Source organism: Caloenas nicobarica, chromosome Z (genome assembly GCF_036013445.1).
Source record: "Caloenas nicobarica isolate bCalNic1 chromosome Z, bCalNic1.hap1, whole genome shotgun sequence".
NCBI lineage: Eukaryota > Metazoa > Chordata > Aves > Columbiformes > Columbidae > Caloenas > Caloenas nicobarica.
The window spans coordinates 66,895,097-66,917,657 of NC_088284.1; the positions used below are offsets into that span (position 1 = coordinate 66,895,097).

Below are 22,561 nucleotides of genomic sequence, written 5' to 3' on the forward strand. Positions count from 1 at the left end.
ATCTATGTGTAAGCTATAATAAATTTAGTTGTTTTCATTTATAAGTTTAAGCACATCAGGCACAATGCCTGCATATCCCACTTTTGACGTACAGTTTGAGTGCCAACTGACAAGTAGAGTCCAGTCAGGAAGAAACTGATAGTGAAGTCATAGAATCACTTGGGTTGGAAGAGACCCTCAGAATCATCGAGTCCAACTATAACCTAACTCTAGCGTGAAACCGTGTCCCTAAGGACATTGTCTAAACACCTTTTAAATACCTCCAGGGATGGTCTTAGTAATTAAATTAGTTACGTGGCAAGATCTCTGTGTGAAGGATTATAGTTCAAGTTGTGTAATTAACCTGGTACATTCCGATTTCACTTAATCTCCATCATTTCAACTGTGTTCTAATAATGTTCAGTGAAACTGTGATTTTTAAAATAGTCTTTTCTCATGTCTGTGACTGACACTGCAAGATGAGGAAACTGTTACAATGGGATTTGACTGTGTAAAATTGCAGTATGAAGTTATTCTTTGAATGATATGTCAAACTTCAGTAAGTTTTAGAAGGAAGAATTTCTAGAGGGAGTGATTCATCAAAGTGATTCCTAAACCATTAATCTTTAGTGTGTGCCATTATGGAAGTGACTCTGGTAGCACATGTTTATTTTTGTGTCTCCCACAGCTTTAGAAACTTAGATTTCATAGAGAATACCTGATATGCAAAAGAGGCAAGTAGTTGACTGGCTAAAGGCTTTCTTAACAGAGACACTTTTTAGAACTACTGGTGGAAAACTGGTATTTGGCAACTAGTATTTATTCTATATTTTGTTTCACACAGATCTAGTTAGGGTGTCACAGTTAACAAATTGTGGCAGGCTTTTCTCTCTGAGCAACGATGCAAATGAATGTTTTTCCCCTGCTGTTCCTGCTGATTTGCAACTACATACCAGAGATGGTTAGAGCAAGCCGCTTTTTTTTTTCTTTCCTTTTTTGTGAATTTCAGTGTGTTCAAATGAAAGTGGAGTTTGTGCAAGAGATGCATGCACATTCTGAAGGCTAGTTTATGCTGTTGTCTGCCCTTTTAATTAAAGAACCGTTAAGTCAGCTGACATGCTGAGTGGACTTAGTAGGTGGAGGAAGAGTATGTCCCTTGAAAGTGTCAAATCCATATTCTTCTGTCAAGATTGTTAATACATATATAAAGTCAAGTTATCTTCTAGTCTGAGCACTCAGATAATTCTTGATAAATGTTCCTGTGTGTGCATTTCTTTCAGGCCTATTTTTATGGAAACTAAGTAACAAATGCTGTTTGGAGGAAGAGGGGAAATGGTGGTGCACTGTACTGATTCTCTGCCACTGTCCTTGTGTTCTGTATTTCTGTGCCTTCCATCTTGTTTACTTCCTATTTTTCCTTTGGTTCTTAAGCTGAAGTTTCTGTAAGATGCTGGAGTGATGTCCTGCTGCAGGCCCTCACCTGCAAATAGTTAAGCCATGTGCTGTGCTCCTGAATGTTGCATTTGCCATGACTGTTTGGAGTTGGAAGCATAAAGGTTTGAACGTAGGTCAAGAGATCTCTAAAGTCCTTTTCCTGTGTAGCTGTAAGATGTAGTATCTTAAGCGTATATGTCTATACATAATTCACCTACTAGTCATTCTGTTGCTTTCCTGCCCAATGTGTTTGCTGATATTCCAGAAACAGACAAGAACTGATATTTGAGATTTGTTTTGGTTTAGGTGCAGTGAGACTTTGAAAGAAGATCTTACCTCTCTTTGTTTTGCACTTGAGTTAGGAGTAGGGGAGAGCTCCAGCACTTGTTTCTTAAATGGAAGAAAACCTGACAGGAAAATGCTTTTTAAGTATAAGTGGTTTTACAATTCTTAACCCTTACTCTAGAAAACACCAAGGAAAGAACATCAGGCTTCTTGTCTGAAGGAGAGGTTCTTGTATGACTAATGTGAAAGTTAGGTAACTTGTGTTGTGTAAGTAAAGAAATACTGCTGTTGTTTGCTGGGTTTTTGTGTGTGAGAGGGGTTTTTTTGTTGTTTTTGGGTTTTGTTTGTGGGGTTTTTTTGGGGAGAGGGGTGTTTGCTTTGGTTCATTTTTTTAATTAGTATGGCAAGCTTTAGTTTGGCTAGAGGTTCTGTGCGCAGGACCACCTCATTCAATATACCTGGTTTCTGAAAATATCTGCAGTAGTATCGGTTGAACAAATGTTTTTCTTTGCTAGAGATGTATTTAAAAAATGAAAGCGAGCTCAGATTTCAAGAAGTGTGACAGAAACTGGAAGATGTTCTCAATGGCCAGCATCTTCCATCGTTCCTTAAATCCAGCCACTGTGAGAGCTGCAGTTGAGTGTTTGGAACGGCTTAGGGTGATAAAACTAATCACTTGTCTGTTTAGACAAATAATAATAGTTGTGCCAGTAGAAATAAAATATGTCAATCTTTTTCCCTCAGCTTGACCCAACACTTCTCCTCTGACCCTCTTACTGCCTAGTATATTTATTTTAGTTCTTTTATTATTCAATACTTGCATTCTGGCTTCTCTTAAATGGGAAAGGAGGAGTTGTTACAAAGAGTTATTTTGCGTTAGGACTCAGAGGTTGGACGTAGAGGAGAAATCGAGCTGGAGAAGAGACCCACACAATGCAGTTGGCAACAGTCTGCCTATTTTGAAATGGTATTCCAGAAGCAGAGTTTTCTGTGCTTTAAGGTTTTTAGCTTAACAGCTGCAAGAATGTAGTATTTATCTTTTCTAAACTCTGTTACCTGATGTGTTGAAGTATACCTTTAAATCAGTAAAACTGATTGTGAGAGAACTTATATGTAAAATGTGAAACAGCCCTACAAAGAGAGATTTTTTTTGGTCTTCCTTAGGAAGAAAGGATGTAACATCTAGAGGGCACTGTAGGTTACATATTGCTTGAAATGAAACTTTATTGAAGTTGAGAGAATAATGTAGCAAATAAGATGTACTTGAGTTGGAGGCCGAGTATAAGCTCATAGAAGCAGGACACACGTCTTATCCTGATAAGTACTAATTAATCAAAGGCAGACACTGGGAAGTTGAGACAAGTAGGAGTAAATGTGTTGTCTCAGAAGACTTTGCATAGGTGTCATGTTAAATATTTCATGCATCACTTCTGAATGGTTTCATCAGAATCATTAAAATAATTGTTTGAGTGGTCCATGTGTGGTGGTTTTCTTCTGTTTCCTTGTTTTCTTAAATTCAATATTATGCACAAGGTCAGGAAATGGTGTGGTTTTATAATACTTCTGCTGGTAAATAGCAGGCGGGGATGAGAATCGCTTTCATTTTCTTTTTGCTTTTAATAGGAGGTGACCCCACTGTTACAATCTTGAACACTGGTCAGCTCCTTACCTCTTAGAAGTATTTAAACAACTGGGGAATTCTTCAGTCTTTAAGTATCTTTCTAAGAATACTTGTAAACTTATTAAATTGAACTGTGGGAATTATCTGATTAATATGGTTTCCCTTCTCAACAGCTGCCAGCTGGCAAATGTTTCTAGAATAACTTTAAATTCCTGGAATTAAAATACATGAAATTGAAACAAATTGAACTGAAATTTCCATTGGAGATGACTCTGTTAATCCTCTTTTCTGTTTAATGTAAGACAGCGATGTGAAGAGTTAATGTAAACTCTTTATGCACAAAGAAGGTGGCCTGAGAGCTGCTGCCATTGAAGTTGTTGGTAGGTTGGTTGCTGTTGTTGGTGGTGGTGGTTGTTGTGGTTAGTTGGTTGGATTTTAACTTTATGAAACAAGTAACCCAATAAAAAGGGTGCAATACATGTTCTTCCAGAGATAATTAGTTTAGAAGTGATTTGAATAGCATGTACCTTCTGTATATGTACCTTGAACCAGTAGGTAGTATATTAAAACTAATGTTTCAACTTGGAAATACTGGTATTAGACTGGTTTTGAACATGAGGTTACACGTTGTTTTAAATATAGCAAAAGTATGATGGTCAGATGCTTTACAACTGTAACCATTATTGAAGTAAAGAAAATTGTCCTCCATGAACTAGCTGAATAAATTTATTTGACAGCCTGGTAGCTACATAAATATACTCCCAGCTCATGTGATTTCTTTGCTTTATTAAAGTATTCTAGGACTGTAGTTCATGTATGTCCTTAATACTACAACAAGATACACATTTGTTCTGTGGGTTCAGAATAAACAGTAATATTTGCAGGACAGTAGTATTTAAGTAATTTGGAAAGTGTAATGGTACATATTTTTTTTAAAGTATAAGATATGTTGCCTGGTTGTTTTTTATTTTGAAGTAAAGTTGTGATGGACTACATGTGGGAAGTTGCAGGTCACAAAACACAGAGTTTTAATGTGTTTACAATACATGGCAAGATTTAGCATAAAGTTAAGATGAAAACTCATTTGAAGGTGGCAAGTACTCTGTACATACTGCAGAGAATCAAGCAAATGGAACCATTGCCTGTTTGGGTGTGGAATGGGAGATAAAGCTTGCTCTTTCATAGCCTCTGTGCACTAACAATATGCAGTGATGTATGGTCTGACTTCTAGATTTCTTCTTATGGTCACTTCCTAATAGCTTTATGCTTGGGAAGTATTGGAGTGTAAAGTGTTAGCTCATTTAGCTGCTGTGAAGCTGTGAATGATCTTTCTTTTTTTGCTATGAATGTGGTGATCTGAAGTAGTGATCTGGCTGAAAAATCCAGGTACTGTGTGAATGTTGCTGTAAGGCCGTGCAAGAGATATTCTGTGTTCTAGGAGTACAGTCAACTGTAGTTATTATTTCTTACTTTTCTGTGGAATTGAATATTTTTGTCTCTTTTTTGTTTGTTTTGTTTTGTTTTTTTCTCTTCTTCCCCCCCCACTTCCCTTAAGGAATGTTTTTCAAACTATGAATGTAAATCATTAGTGGGTTTGTTTTTTGATTTTTGTGGGGTTTTTTTGGGGGGGAGGAGTTGTTTTTTGTTGTTTTGTTGTTGTTGGTTTGGTTTTTTCCCTGTAAAAATTTATTTAGGAAGCAGACTAGGCAAGCTTGAAATTATTTCTAAGAAATTGTCAGGTATCATGTGTGGAAGTGATTTAAAGCTTCCTTTTAATCTTTGTTGATAACACAGTATTGCTGCTAATTCTATAACTAAAACCTTGTCATTGTGGCTTGATATTATTTTTCCATAACTATGACTTGTTCCCAGAGAGATTTCTTATAATATTTAAATATTTCTGGATTGTTTCTTTGCCTCAAATTGTGCATGCTGAAAGACAATATACAAAATACACGTTAGAACATTGCAATGATGACATGGGGTGCTAACAGATGGACAACTTCTGTGAATTTGTCCAAGTAATTTCTCATATATTTAAATGCATATAATATTTTGTTTCCTTCCTGTCTGCAGAGTTCTATATGAAGGAAAGGAGCGCATCATTTCAGGCTGTGAGGTGATTCAAGCTACTCCTTATGGTCGTTGTGCTAATGTTAACAACAGCTCAGCTTCTTCTCAACGGATCTTTATCACGTATCGAAGGGCTCCTCCAATACGACCTCAAAATTCATTGGCGGTGACAGATATCTGTGTTATTGTTACCAGCAAAGGAGAAACCCCTCCTCATACATTCTGCAAAGTTGATAAGAATTTAAATTGTGGCATGGTGAGTATTTAAAAGCTTGAGTCTCTCTTTTTTCTTTTTTCTTTTTTTAAAAAAATTTTTATTTTTTTTAACCCAACAAACAAACCTAAAGGTAAAAGAGTATCTCTTTGAACCTTTCTTAACACTGTCACTACATCATAATTCTTTCATTTTATGTACCATCTGAGAGGCTTCAGTTTTGTAGGTTTTGTCACTCTGATTTCCTTTGGTGTTAGGAATTACTTCATCCTGATTACTCACTTCTTCAGTTTGCATATTCATGTCTAGGTACTATTTAGGAGTAATGCGAAGGACTTTTTTTTTCTTTCTTGTTTTGGTGACGCTGACACTTGGGATGAATCACAAACACTTTTTACTTAGTTATTAATAATGCTTATGTTACTAAGACATGTAAGAATGATAATTAGTGCTTACAGTTTCTTCACATACTTTTTTTCAGTGTGCTTTTATTTAATCTGTTTTACATTTAGTTTACTCAGGCTGAAAGAAGTGATTTTTTTTTTCTTTTTCAAATGGTAGAGAGTACTTAGACAAACTGCAAAAAACACTATGTAAATAACAGATTTACGGAAGTACGATAAAAGGTTCAAGTGATGATGTTTAGAATTGCACTTCCACTGGTGAGGTTCCTATAAAAGTATAATTTTAAATAACCAAGCAAATGATTTGCTTCACTTTTCCCTGTTCTTCTGTTGTAATAAGTTAAAGAGCGGTGTGGTGGTGTGATTATTTTGTGTAAATCCTGTCATCTCTAAAAAATGTGAGAAGGGTGAATTCTTGATTTCATGGTTTATATGCACTCAGCAGCCAGCCAGTCATTTTATTCTGTCGTGCTTTTTGTTTAAATGTCTGCTTTGTTTTTGAGTGGGGTATGTTAAAATGCTTACACTTGATTTCTCTGCTGTCTGTTGTCATCTCTTCTGGTTCTAAGAAGAAACTTTTGTCTTCCAGTGGGGTTCCAGTGTATACCTTTGTTACAAGAAGTCTGTGCCACCTACGAACTCTTTAGCATATAAAGCTGGTAAGTAATCTTAGAAGCAGACTGTCTAAACATGCTAACAGAAGGATTCACATGCTTTGTTGAAATCAGATGATAATTTTAAAAGCATAAGTGCTGTCTGTCAGAATTCTGTTCCTAGAGCATGTCAGTTGAAATAAACTCCTATAATGCCTTCTTTGCTCACCTCACTTTTTCCCAGGGGAAAAAAAAAAGCGTTAATAGGAATAGCATTGTTCTATATTAATATAGTTCTTATCATGACAGGTTTGGTAGCTTAGGAGCTTTAGCAGAAAGCCTAGCAAGCATTTCATATGTAACAAAAGATTTCATATTTCTTGTATTGGTGATGATGGAGAAGGAGTAATTAAAAATTCCATTCAACCTTACTCATATTTCTTTTTATGTCTCGCAGCTAATGTAACATCTTTCATTTAATTTGAAAGTTAAATGTATTTTTTGCCTTCAGCTCCACAACTATTCACTTTTTTCTTATTAGAGGAGAGTGAAAAATATTCTGAACATTAAAAAACAAGAAGTCTTGTCTTTTAAGTCTGACTTTTATAAGTTTTATAATGCATTGCTACAGATTATTATTATTTTTTCTGTAGAAGTCAAAAAGAACTTTCAGAAGAGTTTGTACTGAGCATTAAGTGCACCAAATTCCTTTGAAAAGAGTAAACTACCAAGTAGAAGTGGAAAGCATAGATGATGAAGTCAGCATACCATAAAATAAGCTAGATGAACAGCAATAGTGAACCAATGCTTGTGTGCCTATTTGCTACCAACAAGAATTTTCTGAATATTTCTGAAATTTCTGAATTTTCTGACATATTTCTGAAAACTGAATAAACTATTTAGATTCAACATATTGACTGATTAGCAGAAAATGTGGACAGTCAGCTACTTCTTCCTATTTTCGGTGGAGGTATTAGTGCTGTTTTTACAGTAGATACATTATCACTTCATAGGAATTTCTTTGTAATAAAATACATTCCAATGGCACATTTAAAAAGCACAGGTAATTCCCAATTGGTTTAAAGTTAAAATCTTCACTAATTAGTTTTCACTATGTACTGTTTTTTGAGCATTTGCCAAAAGGGAGTGCTTCAGTATCCATGTACAACTTCTAAGTGTTTGTTACTTAGGTGGCTTAGTCTTACTGTCAAATGAGAGACTTTCTTCTTCTGCAGATGTTATCTTTGGTTATAAAGTCCAGATAACCAACAGACTTTGCTGTATGTTGTGGAAAATATGTTGCCTACCTTATTTAGGGCTTGCAGAGAGTATGTGCTTACTTTTTCTTCTCCTATTCTGAAGGCTTAATTTTCAGGTATCCTCAAGAGAACTATGAGTCATTCCCACTGTCAGAATCTGTACCTCTCTTCTGCCTTCCTATGGGAGCTACTATTGAGTGCTGGGATCCTCAAACCAAATATCCACTACCAGTTTTCTCAACTTTTGTACTGACCTGCTCTTCTGCAGAAAAGGTATGTCTCCACTCTGTGACTAGTTTTTTTAATTTTAGTTCAAATGGGTGCTATGGAGAAAAATAGGCATTGTTTCTTCTGTATTTGAGAAATACTACAAAATAAATTGTTTAATGCTTGCCTTATAAAATTGTATTTCTTAAGCCTTCATATAAGACAGAAGTAAATGAAGAGAGGGAATAGCTGGAAGAGCATGTTCTTTTTAGTCCTGTGTAAGCTGAACCAGACACTTAACAAAACCAAAACTAGCGGCGTATGGATCTCTCTGTTTCAAGTAGGAAGTTTCTAGGAATGGAAATGTAACCTACATGTTGAAGAGATGTTCACTTAACCACATGTGTTAGCAATGCTTCAGCTGTTACGGTTTTCCTGTGGTTACCTTAAAAGCCACTTCTGTGTGAATTTGTGTAACTGGGCTCTGTAGGTATCTCTGTACATGAATAGCAAAATAGTTACCAGAAATCAGCAGGGCAGGGAGAAGAACAGTATGTGCTGAGAGGTAGCATGTGAAAGGTTCTAAAGAACCAATGAGCTCCTGAGAACTGTGATCCTGTTGAATTCACATGAAGTGATAGCTTTAGAATACCAGCCATCTGCCGAACCTGTATAAAGGCCATCAGCACACATGGGCACAAAAAATGTGTTGTATGACAGCCCACGTTGTGAGAAGGCAGTGTTGGCAGTACACAGACAGCGATGGCAGGGTTATAGGTACACCTGATGAAGCAAAGGAGCCTTGTTTGGGCTTGGTCTCCCAGCAGTTGCTTCAGCTTGCCAGCTGTGTCTGTGTGTGAACTGCATGAGGGAATGACTGTAATGTATGATTAGCTCTCTGTGACTAATAAACAGCAGTTTGGCTCTGTTAGTGATGAATACTCCACTTCCACTCTGCCTCCGTCCCCTATCAGGGAAATTTATATACTTCTCCATTTCCAAACAGGAACAAAAAAAATCTTTCTCCACAATATTAATACTTCTTTTGCATGGAGGAATGCAGTAGCTACCAGTATTTTTCTCAGAGACAATGTATACTGTGGTATCGATCTTTACCTGTCCTCCTTTTGCTAAGCTTGCCAGAATAATTAAGTTATTTATGAAACTGACAAATAGGGAAGGAATATTAGAAAAGGTCAGTAGCTGTTTAGCTTGATAAAATGAGTGAAGTCAAAGCTAAAACAATTGTATTGTTTAGTGTGGTAATGATAGGCGAATTTACTGAACACCAGCATTTAATGAGAGTTGGTTTTTAGTCCTGTTAAAGCTTTTCTGTTTTTCTCCTGGGTCTGCTCAGCTGTTTTTCTTCATCTTCTAGGTTTATGGTGCTGCTATTCAGTTTTATGAGCCTTATCCCCGGGAGCTGCTAACAGAAAAACAACAATTGAAGCTGGGTCTCCTGACAGCTGTGGAGAGGAAAGTGGTTACTTCCAAGTCCATCAATTCCAACAAATGCATCTGCCTTCTCTCACACTGGCCTTTCTTTGAAGCATTTAGAAAATTTCTTATGTTCATCTACAAACTTTCTGTCTCTGGACCTCATCCTCTTCCCATTGAAAAGTATGTAGAACATTTTTCAAGTTAATGCAGGAAGGTGGTTATATCTACTCAAGAAGTCCTGTGATTTATGCATGTCACACTTACTTAGTTGATATATTTGTTCCATTCTCTTGCTTGCAATATGTAGCTTATGTTGTGCTGATAGAAATTATTGCTGCTTCTGTTTAATAGTAATGGTTCTTGTAGTGCCAGGAAAGGGAACTGGATTTTACTGTGGCTTTCCTGTTAGAATATGTCAAGCCTGTTTACCCTCTTAACTACGTCAAACAGAAAATGGCTGAGCTATGAGATCAATGCTAATGTTTGCAGTCCTGCATTTTAGGTTAATAGAGTAAGCTCAAGGACTCTGTGTTAGCAATGAATATCTGTGTCTCTTTCCAAGCACTGCAACTAATGCAGATTTCATGCATGTGTGTAAACTCTGTAGGGGATGCTTTTCATGGTCCTAAACATCTGCTGGAATATGATGTTACCTTCAAAACTATATTAGACCTCTGGCAGTGCAATATATATAGTTTCTCTTAGCTAAGCCTCATTAGAAACTCTGTGGAATGGGATTAGCCTGCCTGGGATTTTAAATGTCTTGCCTAAATGCCAGTGTGTTCTTATCTTTTGCATACATATCTGAAGCTGCCAGTATTAATTTTCATGCATGAAATATGAGTGAATGGAGCTTCTTAGTTTCAGTTTGCATAAATAGGCTCTTAAACTTATCAAAACAGTAAATAAATCTTAACCACCTTTCTAAAACATGGTACCATAGTACTTCTAAAATGTGATTAACATTGTTTTCAGTCCCTGATTAGTCCCCAGTGCTAGTTTTCTAACATCTTGTCTTTTTTTCAGGCATATATCCCATTTTATGCACAATATACCTTTTCCTTCACCACAAAGGCCAAGAATTCTTGTGCAGGTAAGCAAAACATTCTCTTCCATTTTTAGTTAGAATAATGACAAACCCTTTTCCTTGCTTTTCAAAGCCTGGTTTCTTCCTTTAGGCTTTTTACTCGGCTTTGAATCCCCTTCTGCTGGAAGGGAAAGGGGAGAAGATGGGTGGGTTGGCCTTCTCTTTTATTAATATTAACCTGGAGTAACATAGCAAAGGAAACTATGTCAGACTTCAGGTTGTATGGATGGCAGCAGCTTCCTACTTCCAATTGGGAAATTTCTGCCGTATATTACCTTTTTATTTTATAGGCACCATTTGCATTCCGAGGGGTTGTTTGTTTTCTGTCTTTATCTCGTGTGTCTGACCGCTACAGTGGTAAAACATTGGTCCCCTGGGGCACTGTGTCTTGTGCTTCTCTGTTTAATCACCCAGCAGCAGTTACATGTTCAACACCAAGTCACAGACATATTTCTGTAACTTCTGAAGATTGCTTCAGTGACTATGACAGGCTCTGTTGACCTGGTGAACACAGGTCCCAAAGATTCTCTGATTCATGTCTCTTGCATGACATCGTAACTCTGTCTGCCAGGCAGTTCATTAGACTGTGGACATACATTTATATTGGAATGTTATACTGTATTAACTTTCGAGTTGTCCATATCAATCACATACTACCTTATGTGTTTCAGCTTTCTGCCCACGATGCGTTAATATTGTCTCAGCCAGTTTCTACACCATTGCCATTAAGGTATCGTTACTACTTTAAATGTATACTACTTAAAAAATTCAGAGGCAAATAGGAATGAGTCATAGAAGGAAGCCAAAAATTACTGCAATATTGTTAGATCTTGTAAACAGAAAGCTCAATATGCATTTATAATATTATACAGTGTTGTCTTTTTGACGTAGACCTGTCCTTTGTGGAAGAATAATATCACTATTTATCCTGAAATACAGATGAATTGCCAAATTATTGTAGGGACTCTGAAGAAAGAAGAAGCAGGCTGTGAAGAACAAAATATGTGTATTTAAATATCTTATGTTTTCAGAACCTGCATAGTGAGCAAAGTTTTTTTAAAATACCCTAAATAGTCTCTTTATCTTGGGTTTTTTTCCCTTTTCGGATCCAAGAGAGGCATTTACATCAAGCAGTTATGTGAAATCAGTCAGTGCACAAATGTGCAAACATTTTTGAAATTCAAAATTATACCTAAAAGTTGGTATTTGTGCTTGAAGGTTGATGCAGTCTCTGTGGATACTGCCTGCAGCTTCTGGGCTGGAGCTCTCTGTGACTGTGACATGGGATTTTGTTTGGATGTTTTTGTTGGTTTTGTTTGTTTGAAGTTAAAAACCAAAATATTGTGCCTTTTAAAATTCTCCCTGCCCCCTTAAGCATTAACATATAATGTTCTGTGTGTTTTCTGTATGTAAGAATCCTGTGTTTAATCACACGTCTTACACAGCCTCTTAAGTGAAAAATTGCAGCCAGCCACCAAACTGCAAAGTAACATGTAAGCACTTTTCTAAGGACGGATTTTACATCCCTGTGCACTTACAAATGTCTTTACAGTACCTAAGTGTGTACAATCCAAACAAATGAAATGGAGTCAAAACTGTAGAAACTAAAGGCATGTTGCTATCAGAATGATGGATTGGTTTTACTTGACTAGTATTAGAATTTGATGCTGTGATTCTAAGATGAAATAGATACTCTCATTCATTGTTTTTGCCTGAGGTAACCCATCATATAAACTGCTGGTTTATATTGTGGTTGGATTAGTTGTTAACCAGTTAGATCTGGTTTACTGTTATAAAGACAAGATGCCTGTGCATATATGAGAGTGAGCACCATAAACAACACAAACTCAACAGTACCGTGGTATAGCATATGTTTCTTTAGCAACAGAAGTTATATTTAGCTTTCTTTTTGGCAGTACAAGTCTCATATTGAGGTGACAGCTATTAGATAGATATGTAGATATTTGATGTCTGGTAATATTAACACCACTCAACTAGTTGGTCCCAGACAGTTGACTGAAATTTGATAGTAGCGAATTTTTTTTTTTTTTTAAATTTTTGTTTTAATCCTATAACATTCTTATTCTCTTCTCCTTTCCCACCCGCTCCTTAGTGGAGCAAACTTTAGCACTCTGCTCATGAATCTTGGACCGGAAAACTGTGCCACTCTATTATTCTTTGTATTACTAGAAGGCAAGATCCTCCTCCATTCTCTTAGACCAGCTGTGTTGACAGGAGTTGCTGAAGCTGTAGCAGCTGTAAGTACAAAGTGTTCTGTACAGCAGTGAGAGAAATCGGTTCAAACTCCACAGTTGTTATAAGGCTTTTTTTAAGTTAAAATGATTGATGCACTAAATTACTGTTTTTCCCAGCAATATGATTTAGTTAAAGTGCCCTGGTATGTCTCATTGTTATAATTATTGGAATGATCAACACTTTTGCATAGATAACTAAGAGATGTGCTGAAAATAAGTGATCAAACTTGAAGATTCTTTTCCGACAGTGTTACAAGGCTTTTAGCAATTTCATTTCAACTTGCTGCATTTAACGTCTTGGTTTTTATTGTACAGTATCTGTTGTCTTGTTTTAATGCATTGATTTCATTTAATTTTTCCTTCAGATGATATTTCCATTTCAGTGGCAGTGTCCATATATCCCCCTATGTCCTTTGTCTCTGGCCACCGTACTCAGTGCACCTCTTCCATTTATTGTTGGAGTTGATTCACGATACTTTGATCTGTACGATCCACCACAGGATATTGTGTGCATTGACTTAGACACAAACATGGTGTACATGTAAGTTCTATGGAGTTTTTACATTTATCTGTAGATGGAGAGATTGCTGAAATGCTCAGGAGATAAAACTATTAAACACTCATTGATCCAGTATGGTTCGTTTCTCTGTTCTTTTTCTCATTTCTAAAGTTTCATAGCAAATTAAAACTTAATAAGTCAACACTTGGTGCTGCCTATAAAAATGTGACACACATGTTGCTATAAATTTGGTAACAAAATGGAAATGTGTTCCAGTTTGTTTTTCTGCTTCTAGTACAGCTTATTAGGAAAATGGAACAAAAGCTAGAAAAGAGGAAGAAGGGTTGTTTTGGATTTTTCTTCTGCCCCACCATTTCTTACATTTTCACCTTGACCTATCGGTTTCGAATTTGGTCTGCCTCTGTTCGGTAACTATTGGTATGAACGTGAGCGCTTCAGGACCCTTCATGACAGCTTTTAATGCTGCCTTGCATTCGGAACATTTGGTGTTAATAAACAAATTTTTCTCATTACAACTGTCAAATTTTTGGTGAGATCAATCAAGCAAAATTTGGTGTCTTGACTACATTCAATCTAAAATATTTTCACTTAATTATTATGTTTTTAGTATTTTTTTCTTAAATTGAAAGTGTTGCACAAACAGTTTCTTTACATCTTCTTGAGGAGAGTGTAATTCAGTGTAACTCTTCTGTTTTTCTGTAATATATCTAAATGAGAGTACCAATAACTGGATTGAAAATTCACTTGCTTCAGGTGTTTAATTCAGGAACTTTGAGTTACTTTTCCATTTTAAATTAACTAGATCATAAATAGAAAGGGGCATCTAAGCTAGTTCAAGATGAAGGTGAACATCAGTAGATAAAGCATACATCTTTTCTGTGTGAAAATATAGTGGTACTTCACCTCATGCCACTTTTTAACTCTTGACTTCTGTATTTACTAACGAGTTATAGTTAGTCATTTGATCTATGGGTCATTTGAATGCTTTCTTGATTTTCATTGTATCAGAAGGACTTTTGCTCTACTGAAGCAAATATTTACATTACTGAAATGCTTTGTTTCATTAGCAGCATCAAAGGAAATAGCAAACAGTGTAGCAGTTTGTTTTGTTGTTGGTTGGTTGGTTTTTCCCCTTTACCTAGGTCTCCATTAAAAACCCTGCAAAAAGCATTTTCATCACTGTATATTGAAGTATTATGCCACCAAAAGGATAATTATAATAGGTGTTGTGGAAGAATAATATACTGAAGAAACTCAAGGAAGATAACTTGTTTATATGAAGATATTTGCAGTGAAAAAATATCTAGGTGTTTTTGTCCATAAGTAGAATGGAAGTTGAAGACTGGGTTGCAGAAAAATGAAGGAGATAGAAACAGAGGATTTAGCAGGGATATAAGGATGTCAGGATTCTGTTGGGATGACTACTAGAAAGACCAAGTACCCACCTTACTTGGGTTGGTCGCTGAACTAAAAATCTACCAGTGTCTGACCTCTTATGAGACACTCAACTGAAAAGGTTTTTTCACCTTTTGCTGTCTTATAAGTCCAGTTCTCTTTCAACAGTCAACTGATCTTTTTATTTTCTTGCTACCCATTATGCATATATCTCATCTGTACTACTTATTTGACTTCCAAAGTAATTTGACATCTGTAACATTTGACTTAAGTAAATGTGAGATCTTGCTACGTGTATTATAGAACTTTTTTAACCTGGAAATGAGGATTTTTTTTTTTTTTTTTTTTTTTTTTTTTTTTTTTAGTTTTGGAGAGGTGTAGGTGAAGCCAAATCTCCATAAAGCACTCTGTGTTGAAAAGCATATGGAATTCTAAAATATTACATTATTAGTAAAGATTAGTGTTCCATTTTATTTTATCCATGTCTGTTTCTGCCCCTCTTTATTTATGTGGCAATGCTGCTTTATGTGTTCTTTGTTTGTTTGTTTTATAAAAGTTAACAGCACTGTTGCTAACTTTGAAAGACTGCATAGTAGAAGAATAACATTTGAAAATTTTGGTATTTTCTGGTGCATCAGTCTTGTCTGTCTAATGCCTTTTTAGAGCAAGTTTGTTGCTATCTTCTGTATGATAGACTGCAGCCTTATTTACTGCCAAAAAATACTGAAGGCCTTTTATTCATTCAGTATCTTCCTTCATGCCTTTTTTGGTACCTTTTCAACTATTGCTGTGAAAGTAACATTGAAAGCTGGTTAAGGAAAGTAGACTTTTTAGGGCAAAGATTTGTTTGTTTTAAGTTTTATAGCAGGATTTTTTTCCTTGCATTTTTGGAACAGTAGCATTTGTATTGTTTATAGGCATGTCATTATGTTGGGGAAAACATGGGCAAAGACATTCATAAGTGTGCATTTCTTTTTTAACTCCTGAAACTTTAGCTTCCTTCCTAAGATAGTTTTGTGTCAATGACAGTGTCAATAATAATTGATCAAACATTTCACTGATGCAAAGAGCAAAACAAGCAGTGACAGCATCAGCTTGGATAGTAATAACTGGTTAGTTCTTTGTGGCCACGAGGTCTGTTGTACTCTCACCCACCTCCTGCCTTCCAGAAAGCAGATGGAGCAGGGGCTCTCAGGATTGGCTCCCTACTCTCTCTGTGTTTATATCCAACTGCTTAAACAAGGTCTGACATTGTACCCATTGTTCTTCTAACAAAGGTGAGCATCCCTTTAGGCCAATTTACCCCACTGCTTAACTAACCACATAATTTTCAGGCTGGGAACGGAATCCCAGTCTCCCCAGTCCCTGCTAGCCTGTGGCTGAAGCTGGAGCTGGCTTGCCATGGACGTGTTGCAGTCTGCCATATGACCATGAAGCTACCAGACTGGTCTTCCAGCATTTTGCAGTAACAAGTTGATGTTCTGTTCCAAACTGCATTTATTTGTAGCAGTAGCAGTATGGCAGGTTCATGTTAGTATAAACTTTGCATAGTAATTGCACACGGATTAGCATGCTTAAACTATATTAGCAAGACAGCTGATTTCCCTTTCAGAATTTTTATCTATGTGAAACTTCAACTAAAATGTCTAAATCAAATCTTAATGCAGACCTTTCTTACAGACTGGAGAAAACTTGTAACTCAATTAATACTGTTCTGTATCTGAGGAAATGAAATTCTGAGTTATGTCACTCCCATTTTTTAAATTTTTGACAAGCAGGGACAGTAACAAGATTTCTTTTCAAAATAATTTCTATTTTTTTGGTTACTATGTTCTGAAAATGAAGCAACTTAGGGCTGTGGAAGCTGTTATTTTCAATGTGGTCTGTATTTTAGACGTAATTTTTTCTCTCCCCTGTCTTTTAGATCAGATGATAAGAAGAGCACCAACTGGAAGCAGTTTCCTAAGAAGCCGTGTAAAAGTCTGCTTAGCACCTTAAAGAAACTGCACCCTCAGCTGGCAGCAGGTGAAATATACAAAATAAAATGGGAAGGAGTAAGAACAGAAACTACCTAAAGCAGGGAAAGTAAATATTCAAAGAAAACTACTAAATTTTCTGATACGCACCCGCAAGTCTTATATTATAATTAGTACATAAATGTAAGGACTTCCTTCTGTCATATGTGGTGTGAATTATTATTTTAGACTTTTATTTTCTTCACTGTGACTTGTTAAAACTGGAGGGTTTTTTAAAGACTTTACTCATTATTAAATTATATTAAAACAAATATTCAGCTAAAACACATTTGGAGCTCGACCTAAAACACTATTCACAGTTCTGATGCAAAATAATAAAGGAAATAGGGATACGAGTAAAATAATGTTAAATATCTCAGCTATTGTGCAGATACTGCTGAATATCTCAGGTAATGCCTTTTGTAAAAATTTAGCTACTCAATTATTTTTGTAGACAGTATTTCATAAAAATAAAAAGAAAAGCTGACGATCTTCAGCCTAATGACTTGGATAGATTAGAACAAATTTGGAGCTGACCTAACAGTTTTCAAGTATTGCTTCTTTCTGACTGTAGGGAGGCTCCTTAAGTTAAGATGTTTCAGGGTATGTTAGGTTGCATCATTATGGAGAAGGAGACAATGATGGCCTCATAGGTATACAAGATATACAAAGTTTATAAATTACAGAAGTAGAAAAACGCATTGAGTAAGAGCTGGCTGGTTTTGCCTCAGTTTTATAGTTTTTTGGGTTTGTTTTTCAGACAGCTTTTACTTCATCTGTTAGAAAACCTCAGCTTTTCTTTTGGTTTTATCAACAGGTTCCATCATGCAATCTACCTAATCTAGAACTGCTTCCTAATACTAACTTGGGCACAACCAGTGGTCTTTTTTAGATGGTTTTTCTGTTTTGGCAATATTACAACAGATATGTTATCATATTTATTTATACTTATATATAAATATTTGTATTACTATAATTGGTATTTTTCTTATAATAAAAAATATGGAACTAAAATTTTCAGCAGTACTTGCTACGGTTTTTTTAAGAGGACAAGAGTGAAAACTGTATGTCATCTACTTGTTTCTGCCCTCTGGTGCACTAAAATGTTAAAATTTTCATTCGAAAAATAGTTTTAGGCCCTTTCTAGACGTGCAGTCTTCACGACAGGGAAAATGTGGTCCTTAATGTTTGTGTCAGTGTATTGCTGAAAGACTACATTGAGTTGGGTGTGTGGTAACACTAATTTAATTGAAATCCTCCTTGTTGTTTCATTTCTCAGTGCCCCGGATGAGTTAGAAAAAACATGTAATAAACTCTTGAAGTAATCTGCCTTTTTATGGGCCAGACCAATTAGAAAGTAATCACAGGATTTCTAGTATTGGTCACTTCTGAATATGGCCAAGTAGAAAAAAGAAAAATCCGTCTTGAGCACCTTGCAAATGTTACCTTTTTGAACGCACTGAATTTTAATACAGGATTATATGTGTTGTTCATTGGTAGTTCACAGGAAGACTCAAGAAGGCTCTGCAGTGGAGATGACTCCTATTGAGGCAGACTTCTCATGGCAGAAGAAGATGACAGAACTCGAGATGGAGATCCAGGAAGCTTTTCTCCGTTTCATGGCGTCTATTTTAAAGGGTTACAGAACATTCCTCAAGCCAATCACACAGGCACCTTCAAATAAAGCAACTGCTGCTGATTCCTTGTTTGATCATCAAGGTGAGGCTGAGGCAAACCAGCTGCTGATAGCATTGGCAGTGTTACAACTTTAGGGTTGAGGAGCTGCTTAACTTTACAAGGTCAAAGTTCCCCTTGGTTGCACAACTCTTGGCAATATTTAAAATTGCAGTTGTATAAAGTTAAGCTATTCAAAGTTGATTAGAACATGGATATAGGCACATAGAACTGCAATTTTGCAATAGCTCTGGTATTAGAAAAGCTGCTTTTCAGTAGCATGATACCCTCTCTGAGTGCCGTATTCCGTAGAGGCAGCTCTTGGGAATGAAAGAGTAATGCTCAATTTGTAGAGACCAAAAAATGCCAGAAGCCCGGTAGTGCTCTTGATATAACTGGGAAGGTAATAAAGAATGGGGCAGAGATCATAAACATAACAAAACAGGAGTCAGCAAAGGTCATCTTATTTTCCTCATCACCTTAACTTTTCAGATCTGTTCTTGAGTTGAATGCTAGATAAAATGCCACAGATGTTTTGCGCGTAGTCATGGTGTTTTGTGTGTAGTCACGGTGTTTTGGGGTTGGTTTATTTTTTTTTTTTTTCTTACCGAAGGTTAGATTTGAGAAGAGATTTTTAGTCAAAGGTTTGGAAAATCTTAAATATTTTCAGGCCAATCACCTTTTAGGCTAATGTAATTTTAATTTTAATATTGTTTTAGCTGTTAGATACTTCTTGCACAAAAAGTCAATAAGCACAGTGAGCAGATTACATGGGGGTGATTGCTTGCCAACTGCTATTAATATGGTGAAAGAAAAATATTTTGTAAGAAGCTGTTATTTTAGTCTTCCAAATGCAAGTAGTGGTGAGCAGTTGATTTTGCTGATAAAGGAAATACTTTCTGTATTAGCACTTTAAATATTTTGTATTGACAGTTGATGTGTTAATTTCTTACAGAACTCATGACTGCTATTTAGTTATATGTTCCTTTTTATAACCAGGATTTTTAAAAAGCAGAGACCGTGCCTATACCAAGTTCTACACACATCTCACTAAAACACAGATATTCAGCCGCTTTATTGAAGAGTGCAGTTTTGTGAGTGACAAGGATACTGGCTTGGCATTTTTTGATGACTGCATAGAAAAGGTAAAAAACACATAGCAATACTATTAAATTATATGCTTCTGTTCATTTTGTGTTATTGTCCTGGTTTTTAGTTGTAAAGGTAGATACCTTCTGCAGCAAATGTTTTGAAGGAATGGAATTCTTGGTGGTTATTGCTGATTCATTGTCCTCTTTTGTTGTCTTGCATGGTCATAATTTTCTGTGTTGATGCAGGAAACTTTCATTGAAGCCCTGTAGGATGTCAAGCTACAAGATAATGTGAGAAATACCAGTAGCTGACACTGTAGCACAATGCCATCTGTGTCTTCCCTTGAAATGTTAATCACCTTCCCTCTAATGTGGAATTATCTACCAGCGGTCATCTGCATTGTTGCTCTTTTTCACACAATTTAAACTTAAACCACAAAAACATGCCTAGTGATCCACTTGTGGTCAAAACTGATTTATGTAGATAAGGTCCCCTTTCATTGCCAGAAAGATTGCTGTAACCCATTGTTGTTTTCTGAAACAAAGTCTCTTCGGCAAGGTTCTGGTCTAGATGGCTTAGGGAGTTTATAGCTTCATTTGTAAAATGCCAAGTTCTCAATATAAAAATTAGGAACTAAAGAATTTTATGTATTTTTTTAAGGTGTGTATATATGTGATTGTTCCTGGACAGAACCTTCATTTTAATACCGAGTTTTTATAGAATAAGTCTTTGATTCAGTATTTGTTCTGATCAAATTAACACATGTAAACAGACCACAAAATAAGTGTTTCAAAGTTTCTTTGTTTTTATTTTTCTTCCTGCTGAGTATGGGGTATGCATCTAGAGTATACTTTATTTAATATTGTCAATAATTTGATTCTATTGCAAGTTGTTAATATGTTGCATACTTAAATTGTCATACTGAAAAAGTCTACAGAACAGCAGTTTCTTTCAATTAAACTAATGAAAGCACTTTGATAGATTTAGTATTTTGTATTTAGTAGATAATGTCAACGGATTGATAGCATGCTGATTACTACATTGTCTTACTTTCAGCAAAAGAAGTATTTGAAAAAGAGTGCTTCTATGGTCATATGAAAATTTAGTGTTTCTTATTTAATATTTCAGTAAATTACACAGCTTTAATAGAATTATTTAGGATTTTTTTGAGTTGAGGAGAAACTATTTTTTTTCTCTTTCCACAGCTCTTTCCAGATAAAGGAACAGAAAAAGGAGAGAAGGTACTTTGTCCTTCAAAATGTTTAGAGATATCTGAGCATGAAATAAAAAGGGAAAGATGAGGCTGTGGACTTGATATTTGCATAACTAGAACACATATAATTTATTTCATGTGTTATACATGTAATCAAATACAGTATATTTTAAGTATATTTTTACATATACTAGCATAATTAATGTTTAAAAGGATATTTTATCCCAAAGCCAAACTCTATACTTAAGAGTACTAACTCTGTTTTCAGGTTGATGTAGATTCCGTCGAAGATGCACGGTTGATTGAGCTTGATGAGTCACAAAAAAGTGAACACACAGTGTTCATAATGCCACCAGAACCACCCAGTGATGACGGACAGGAGCGAGTGCCAAAATACAGGTATGTACAAGTTAAACAACCACATGTAGTGAAACTAGAATGCTTATGATGTTAAGCAGGGCAGGTATTCCATCTTGGTGCAAGACTTGCTTTAATATAATGTTCAGAAGAATCTTTAGAAAGATGTGAACTGCCTGGATTATGGTAAGTTTCTGAAGTTCAAGTAGTCACTGTTTTGTGTGTGCGCATGTTTGAGGGCATGTGGATTTTGTTTTTCATTTTTCAGTAACTTCTTGACAACTTTATAGTAATACTTTTCTACTTGTGTTCTTCCTATTTGAGCCGTTTATGTGTATTTTGTAGCAACTGCAGTGCACTTTGTTTCACAGTGGGAATGACAGAGGGTGGGTAATGGATCTGCCCGGTACTATTGATCTGCAGCTGATAAACCAAAAAAACCAAAACCCCCACTCCACTTTTCAGACTCTTTTCATTCAGTGTTTTTCAGCCCTGTGCAGGAAGTGTGGAGTTTCAGACACTCGGGGTATGATTTTTTTTCTTCCCGTCTCTCTTGGATGTCACGAAGGTTCTGTTTCCAACTGTTGTCGTTGTTAATCATCATCTGTGCTTCCCTGACCTTCATGGTATGGATAGCAGTCTGGTTCTTGTTTCCATTGTCTATGGAGATTAATGTCCAAGGCATCTTCTTGTGACATCTTTGTGAATAGGACTAAGAGGATCTTGCTGTCTTCCTTTTTTTTTTTTTTTCCCCGGTTCTTTATTCTCCTGTTTTTCAGTTCTTTGCACACAAGCTGTGTTTGTATGGCTTTCCTGCTGTCAGTAGGTATGTGACAAGCTTTTCTTTTCTGTTTGTGTTTTGTTTTGGTTTTTAATCGTCTATATAGCTATAAAAACTTCCCACGACTAGATTTCAAGCTCTTTGACAGGCCACAGGAGCTCAAGCTCTCCTTCAGCAGACACCCAGCTGGAAGCAGCATTTCAAATAGTCCAGCACTCATGGCAAAGAGGACAAAACAGGTCAGATCAGTCTTACTGTAATCACTGTGTGAACACTGAAAAATATGAAGTTTTTTGTTAAAATTGCCACTATTTTTTTATAGTGTAAGTTAATGTTGTTAGAGGTTAGGTCTTTGTAACTACTGAGAATCAACACCTGTGAAAGAAACAGAAAGGCAACAAATCAACTAATTAGCATCTGAGATTACAGGTTAGTGTAAAACCCATTAATTGATTTTTAAGCTTTAGACTGTAATATAAAACAAAAGTTAAAATAATTGCTTGAATGTGGAAGAAGAAAAGAGGATTAATTCTGATGCTAGTTTTTGCTTACAGAGAGTCTTAAAAAAAGTGTTAAGAAGAGAGCTTCAGTTGGATGTTTGTCCATTGTTATTATTAAATGCTTATTCTTAAGAAGCCAGTATTGGAGTTAGTAGTGACTTCT

General features: G+C 35.9%; 1 protein-coding gene across 1 annotated transcript in view; it reads left to right on the forward strand.

Annotated features, from left to right (window-relative positions):
• The window catches only part of DENND4C (DENN domain containing 4C), a 75,741-nt gene that overhangs the window by 24,086 nt on the left and 29,094 nt on the right, over positions 1-22,561 (forward strand). The window contains exons 3-16 of the mRNA XM_065657686.1: positions 5,396-5,648; positions 6,600-6,669; positions 7,966-8,135; positions 9,448-9,689; positions 10,536-10,602; positions 11,268-11,326; positions 12,710-12,854; positions 13,217-13,392; positions 16,691-16,791; positions 18,282-18,500; positions 19,455-19,600; positions 20,753-20,788; positions 21,029-21,159; positions 22,005-22,137. Coding sequence (XP_065513758.1) covers positions 5,396-5,648; positions 6,600-6,669; positions 7,966-8,135; positions 9,448-9,689; positions 10,536-10,602; positions 11,268-11,326; positions 12,710-12,854; positions 13,217-13,392; positions 16,691-16,791; positions 18,282-18,500; positions 19,455-19,600; positions 20,753-20,788; positions 21,029-21,159; positions 22,005-22,137 — 1,948 coding nt within the window. The remainder of the gene's footprint in view (positions 1-5,395; positions 5,649-6,599; positions 6,670-7,965; positions 8,136-9,447; positions 9,690-10,535; positions 10,603-11,267; positions 11,327-12,709; positions 12,855-13,216; positions 13,393-16,690; positions 16,792-18,281; positions 18,501-19,454; positions 19,601-20,752; positions 20,789-21,028; positions 21,160-22,004; positions 22,138-22,561) is intronic.